The sequence below is a fragment of the Triplophysa rosa genome, linkage group LG3 (genome assembly GCF_024868665.1).
Source record: "Triplophysa rosa linkage group LG3, Trosa_1v2, whole genome shotgun sequence".
Classification (NCBI taxonomy): domain Eukaryota; kingdom Metazoa; phylum Chordata; class Actinopteri; order Cypriniformes; family Nemacheilidae; genus Triplophysa; species Triplophysa rosa.
In genome coordinates, this window is record NC_079892.1 from 5,832,480 (window position 1) to 5,839,528 (window position 7,049).

General features: G+C 39.3%; 2 protein-coding genes across 3 annotated transcripts in view; one reads left to right on the forward strand and one right to left on the reverse strand.

Moving 5' to 3' along the window:
* Positions 1-7,049, forward strand: part of ccdc135 (coiled-coil domain containing 135) — a 175,672-nt gene that overhangs the window by 34,850 nt on the left and 133,773 nt on the right. The gene's annotated exons all lie outside the window — the stretch shown is intronic.
* On the reverse strand, positions 287-5,618 carry gins3 (GINS complex subunit 3). 2 transcript variants are annotated; one of them, XR_008962620.1, is made up of 4 exons: positions 5,336-5,618; positions 4,880-5,113; positions 3,010-4,143; positions 288-2,789 (listed from the first exon to the last, which is right to left on the reverse strand). XR_008962620.1 is itself a non-coding variant. In XM_057329109.1 (3 exons), the coding sequence occupies exons 1-3, from the start codon at positions 5,504-5,506 to the stop codon at positions 3,913-3,915; spliced, it is 636 nt and encodes a 211-aa protein (XP_057185092.1). In that variant the 5' UTR covers positions 5,507-5,618; the 3' UTR covers positions 287-3,912. The 2 variants fall into 2 exon arrangements, 1 of the variants encoding a protein (XP_057185092.1); XM_057329109.1 differs by having other exon boundaries at positions 287-4,143.

Sequence of the window (7,049 nt, forward strand, 5' to 3'; positions counted from 1 at the left end):
ACTCTTATCATTTCAAACCTGTGTGGCTGTCTTTCTTCTTCAGAACACAAAAGATATTTTGAAGAATGTTGGTAACCAAAAACCGTTGGGCCCCCATTCACTGTTATTGTATTGACACAAAACCAATGCAAGTCAATGGGGACCCACGGTTTTCTAATACCAACCTTTTTCAAAATATCTTCCATTTTGTTTTGCAGAAGAAAGAAAGCCATACGGGTTTGAAATGACATGAGGGTGAGTAAACGATGACAAAATATTTGATTTTGGGTGAACTATACCTTTAAAGTGTCCATACAGTAATCTGTATGACTTCTTCTCAATCATATCTTTATGCAAGACAAATTGAAGCCATCAACTGAAAATCTCGTCTAAAGATTATTGTTTGACAGCCTTGCTGTGTGGAGGAGTTTGAAAACGTTGCTACAAAAACACTCATTTTGTGTTTCATGAAAGAATTAAAAGAAAGTCTATTGAGTTCTGAAAGACATGAGGGTGACTAAAAGACGACAGAATCTTCATTTCTGGATGATGTTCTTTACATACATTCAGAATGCAAAAATGCTCCCGTATGTGCCACACGACTGACTAAAAAGAGATAAATAAAGTGAGAGAGGTAGACAGCCGAGCAATGACTCATCTCACGATCATAACAGGAATGAAGCGAGCTCCTCGCTGAAGTCCGATATTTATGGATCGGCTTTCTCATCTGCCTGGGTGCACTTGTCCATCAAATCGGCACCAAGTGACACAGGCAGAGAGAAAGAAAAACAAGAAGAGATGGATACAGATCCACGATCTCTCTGCTTATTTGTAAAAGACAGCTCAATCTGCAGTGAAACAAAAGGGTGGATGTCTAAAACAACACAGCTAACACAACAGACGGATGATGTGTTGCAGGTGGTTCAGGCAGGGTCTGGTTTCTAAAACATCCATCGGCCGAGTTTGCACCAAAAAATGAAACGCAACACTGTTCTCAACCTCCCACCCGTTCCAGCACGCATGCTTGTTAGATGTGGTGCTTCAGAATGAAAGAAGCGCAGAGAGAGATTAGCCACATCTGAAGAGCAGAGTGTGGGCGTTTGCTCAGATACGGCTAATCCTGACACCTCTGTTTCACTCGCCATCTCTCACTCTTTTTCCTGCTATGCCTCCAAGTCATGTCTGTTCTTCAGAGAAGGTCTCAAATCTGCTTACTGGAACGTCTGAAAGTGGAAAGAAGTTTGGGAACCTTCGACTGATATATTTCCTTCGACCTTGGCAAGGACGAAGATGGAAAACAGTTCAGCTCAGGACAGATGGAATGATTCACAAATCGATGTCGCAACCTCATACAGATCAAAATATGAATAATTCTGCAATGTTTAGAAGGTTATTGAGAGAGGAAGGAACTGAGAATATGTTTCACAATATATTTATTGTGGCATTACACTCACTGTTGTAATAAATATCAGATGATCTCAAAGTTAGCACAACAACATGACTGCGAGTGTTGTTTGTTTTTAGTCAACAGTTCAACTCACATACCCATGCAATTCCCTCGGGAACCACCAGGGGTTGGCGAATCCCGTTTGGGAAAAGATGGTTTCAGCAGCAACAACATAAACAAACGTTACGTTGCCCACACTTAACTTCCACAACGAATCTATATCTGTTGAGTTGCTTTAATTTAATTTGATACAATTAATATACAATAAATATCAATATGAATTCATTGTTATACTATAACCAAACACAGATTGGATTTGAAGGTTAACTTCGAGCCAGGTGTGTGCGTCTGATAAAACCGTACATAATCGTGATGTCTAAATCAAAATTGATAACAAAATACATGTCATGAATAATATTCAACAATGCCATAGAGATCACACACGACATTCTGTTGCATAACTGATAGTTTAAAAGCATTGTGATATTCCAGAAAAGACCACTACATATTCATCGTAAACATTTACTGTAAGTGTCTGAACTTCAAAAAACATTTTGCATGTAATGTAAACCCGATTCTTCCTGATAACAGAACCCATTTACAGGTTTATATGGCAGTAGTCGGGTCAGTAGTGTTTACGACCCTCACGTACTGCAGTACATCACTAACCCATGCCAGAAAAGACTTTTATAACCACACTGTGAACGGCAGGAGCAGATCATTGAGCAACAACAACAACAACAGTAATCTAGAAGACACTTTTACCCAGCAGGGGTGATGGAGAAACACTTGCATACATTCACTAGGAGGCTATGAAACTCGTAACAAAGGATTTTTAAAGTGGTAAACTCTGATATAACTGATATATAATCAAGCTCGGGTTGTTTGACTAAACGTCACAGAGCAGTAAAACAGTAAATACTAAGGAGACACTGACCAGATGCTTCTGTCAAGTGTCTTGTGCAGGGTCAGATCTCGCTGTAGGGTGTCAGCTGTGACAGCACATGACTCATGACATTGGAGGCATCGAACCAGCAACCTTCTGGATACTCGTCCTGAGTACCACCACCTCTATATTTGAAAAGTTATGATTTTTTTGGAATTGGTAGTGTATGTGCTGCTTGTCTTGGCAAACTTCATCACTACAAAGTTATATTCTCAGATTAGAAATAAAATCATTGCAACTGTGTCATCATTTACTCACCCTCTTGTCATTTCAAACCTGTATCACTCTCTTTCTTCCGCAGAACACAACAGATATTTTGTAGAATGTTGTTAACTGGCCCCAATTCACTTAATAGAAGTGAATGGGGGCCTGTGCTGTTCGGTTACCAACTTTCTTCATAATATCTTCTTTTGTGTTCTGCAGAAAAATGAAAGTCAGAAAGGTTTGAAATGACAAGAGGGTGAGAACAATGACAGAATTTTTATTTTTGGGTGAACTATCACTTTATTGCTTGCAAAGGTGTGTAATTGTTTTATTAAAAGCCACTTGCACTAATATTATTATTGTTATATTACTATGGTGTTAAAAATGATAAAACACAATCCAAAGGCCAAAAAGAAACCAAAAAGCACTTTACCGTTTTAAAAATGTACTTCAATAAGACCATTCCAGAAGGCATTTATGGAAACACTACGGTTTATTCAATAAAGTCCTGAACCTTTTTGTACATAATAAACTAAAGCAGCCTAATGATGTAACATCCGAACTGTAGGGCAGTGACTTTAGTTTTAGACCTTAACAAAAAGAGAGAGAGAGAGAGATCGATAAACCCCTCCTATCTCACCCAAAGCAACTCCGACTGAAGCTGCACAGAGATAACAGGGTCAATATTACCACCCCAGAGGGACATATCAATAACTTCCATTTCGAAATCACGGATGATGTCGTTCTCATCAGCTGACCCATATTTTACACATGAACAAGCAGCTGGGACTCTGCATTCATAAACAGACTCATTAAACCCAAGGCAAAGACATTTGAAATCCAAAACTTAGACAGAACGATGATCGCTTTGGGATTCGAATGCATGCGAGGTCTGAAGGACAGACCGACTTACAGCGTTAGTTTTATGTGGTGGGAGGTAAGCAGAGAGGCAGTGAGGTGTGGAGACGCACGATTTGATTTGTCCTTGTGTTGACCGACGTAACTAAAGCTCACACACACACAACCTGGTGACGCATAGGATGTCACCTCTAATATTCCAAATATAAGAGCTTATCAGAAAGCAAAGGCCAACACGTCATTTTCAATTACGCAGGCTCCAGTTCTGTTAGGTAACACCTGCTCCATCAATAGAAAGAAAATAACAGAATAACCTGATTTATTGACAACAAATTTAAATTGTGTTCACAAAGCAATTTACATTACAGTAAAAAATAAAAAGTTCATTTCCCACATACTTACAAGAAGCTCCAAATACCAACAGCAAACCCCTCTTAGTCCTAGTCCTTCGTATCGATCTGTTGTCTAAGACCGTTTCTTAGGCCTGCAGATCTGTGATTTTTCTCTTTCTGTAGTTGATAACTAAACTAGAGGCAGTTAGGTGAGAGGACCGGCCTTTTTCCCACTGCTGGAAACCATTGAGTCCACTCTGTCCTGCCTTAAACAAGCTCCTTTCCAAGCAGTCCAAACGCTCCACCAGCGCTGACGTGTCTTCATTGTAGGCATTCTGGGATGAGTCCATGGTCCGGCGGAAACGGCCAATAAAAGTCTGGTGAGAAATATGGGGACGTTATACAGTTAGTAAAACAGAGGTGCAAATATAACGGTTTGAAACTGTGCTCACCACAAAAAATCAGGGAGTATAAGCCAACTGTTGATTCCTTAAAGCTCATTGATTATTTCAACAACCATCATGTCTGCCTTCATTTTACAATACACTGATTTTGACAAAACGATAGACGTTTAATTTCAACTCGACCTGAGATTCCAGCAGGTCTGCCCAGCAACTAGTCTTTACAGAAATGACTGTAAACATGCTGCTCCCTCTTCTGGTGGAGTTAGGAAACAGCTGATGACTTCAGTTTTTATTTGCCTGTTACTGGACAGCTCACCCAAAAATAAAAATTCTGTCATCATTTACTTACCCTCGAGTTGTTCTGGTGAACACAGAGAAATATATTTAGAGGCATGCTAGTCACCAAACAGTTCGCCACCACTGACTACCATAGTAAAATGTACAATAGTAGTCAAGTGTCCAAGAACTGTTTACTTTCGCATATATTCAAAATATCTTATTTTGCGTTCGACAATTTTGGGAAGCTGGGAGTGGGAAGCAAAACACTTCCCATTATAACCATTAAACCGTTAGAATTTCTGTGACTGTTTCTATTGCCCACATCAGTAAGCATCTGTCTTGTTAATAAGGCGTCATGCATTTGCATCCTCTTCTAAATTCCAATTTTGTCAATACATTATGTCCCAAGAATTCTTTTGGACGCACTCACCTGGAGTACGATTTGAGCGATTTCTGGGTTTTCAGGACTGTCGAAATGCAACATCTGGGAGCCTAAGCCGTAGTAATACGGCCCCATTTTGTGAAGATCCACCACAGTGGGATCTGCACCAAACACGGTCCTCCAACCCCCGCGATAGACCTTGGGCAGCTCTACGGACAGTACTCTTCTCTTCTTCTCATATAGACCTTTGGCCAACCACAGGGGCATCTCCATCTTACTGCCCTGCAATTTACACAAAACTAGCATTGACAACATCTATGTAAAAATTGTAAATATATTGATAAGAATGCGACGACCTATGCAGTCGTCTGATCGTAAACCTATGTTAACACACTAACGTTACATAATATATTTTATTTGGCTTCATACTGTAACAAAACAAAATAAGTTACATCCACGTATAGGCTCTGTACAGTATATGGTGTTGTTCATGGGTTTGTATACCTCCGGTATGTCCCGAGTATCGCTGGATTTCTCAAGGAACCCGAGCCGCGGAAACGAGCACTCAGTCTTGCACGGGAGTCGCTCGTGAGACAACAAAATATCATCCAGAGAAAAATAGTTCTCCTCCATTCCGATACCCGGAGGAACAGGCATGTACGATTGCGTATCCATCAGTATACTTTCTACGAATGGGCAAAGTGATATGGAAAAGTGAACTTGTCAAAACAAATAAGCTTCCTGTCAAAGCGACGGCCTTTGGCGCGGAACTTCAAATGAGAAGCAATCGAACGTCGAGCACGAGCAGGCGTGACCAGTCGATAACGGGCGACGTATTGTGGAAGCCGAGTTTCTCAAATCCTCTTTGTAGTGTCATTTAGTACAAATGCATGATTTTCTTCTATGAGAGAGAACAGACAGTGCTTTAATGGACTTTTGCATTTTTGTTATTTTATCATTTGCTAAAGTACTTTTGATAGCCATCAGTCGTCTCGAAAGAAACCAGGAAGAAAGGTAATAATCATTTTCTTTTATAATCGAGAATTATTTGTTGTTCTTTAAGTAGCATCCATCGTGTTTGGTTGGGATGTATTTGTGATTATTTTTTGGTTTTAATATATCCGATATGTGCATTTATTGTGTACTCCAACAGATGTCGCCACATCTCTATTTTCGAGTCTAAACTACTGTTTGTATTAGCATTTCATTACAATTATGAATGGTCTCCTGTAAAACAGTGCAATAGTTGATTTGTTATTAAACAGTATCATATTATGGTTTATTATGTGGTGATAGTGTTGTCATTTTTGTAACTCATTAAATCATAATTAGAAAGATCGTTATTGACTGTGCTCACACAATGAATTTGGAGCTCTGGGCATTTTAAATATTTTACAAATACAAGAAGAGCCATTAAACAGAAACTGAAGTCCAGGTATATATAATTTATAGTGTACAGAATGCCTCATAGATGATTGCACAGTGAACGAAAGAGACTATTTTAGTCGTTACTGATGGCGATGGCTTGCAAAGCATGTGTGTGGGGTCTTTTCCTCACACTGAAGTAGTAAAATAGGTCACAAATTATGATGTCTTCCAAGGAATGTAAATGCATGTCAAACCAAATAATTTATATGTTTAAAAGTCTCAGTACAGTACATTTGTTATCTCTTTCTGGACTCTTTCACACTTTGTGCTCTATATCTTTATGCATGCCATTATGTTTTGCAACAGCAGCTGGTGGTGCAGTCATGTGCAGAGTACTTTTAATCCTGCTTTGTTACTTTTAAATATGGATTGTTTACTGTATATTGTTTACCACATTGAGAATTGGGTCATGTAATTGTAAAACAAACTATACATCTAATCTATAAACTGTACATGTAATCTATACAGTACAGAGAGAGAGGGGGAGAGAGAGATTCAAATTCATCGTGTCAATAACTGTCAAATCCCCCTGGAATTTTATGGCTTGTTGCCCTAATACACTGACATGTTTGCCCCCATTATAAAGATGAAAGTGTAAATGAAATCATGCCTGCCGCCTCTGCGTTTACTTAGTTATGGCAACGTTACTGGGTCACATCCCTGTCCCCTTTTAACACCATATTCATATGACTGCGCAGTTGTTGCAGGCGACGCATTTACATGCATCTCTTGTCCGCAAAAGCACCAAAACGAAAACGATCCTTCCTATTGATTGATTGAAATTGTAAAT

What these genes read in the sequence shown, in the direction of transcription:
- gins3 (XM_057329109.1), bottom strand. Translation starts at nt 5,506, where the DNA reads ATGGATACGCAATCGTACATGCCTGTTCCTCCGGGTATCGGAATGGAG. An exon ending in ATACTCGGGACATACCGGAG is followed by an intron (nt 5,114 to 5,335) that starts GTATACAAACCC and finishes TGTAAATTGCAG; the next exon opens with GGCAGTAAGATGGAGATGCC. An exon ending in TCGCTCAAATCGTACTCCAG is followed by an intron (nt 4,144 to 4,879) that starts GTGAGTGCGTCC and finishes ATTTCTCACCAG; the next exon opens with ACTTTTATTGGCCGTTTCCG.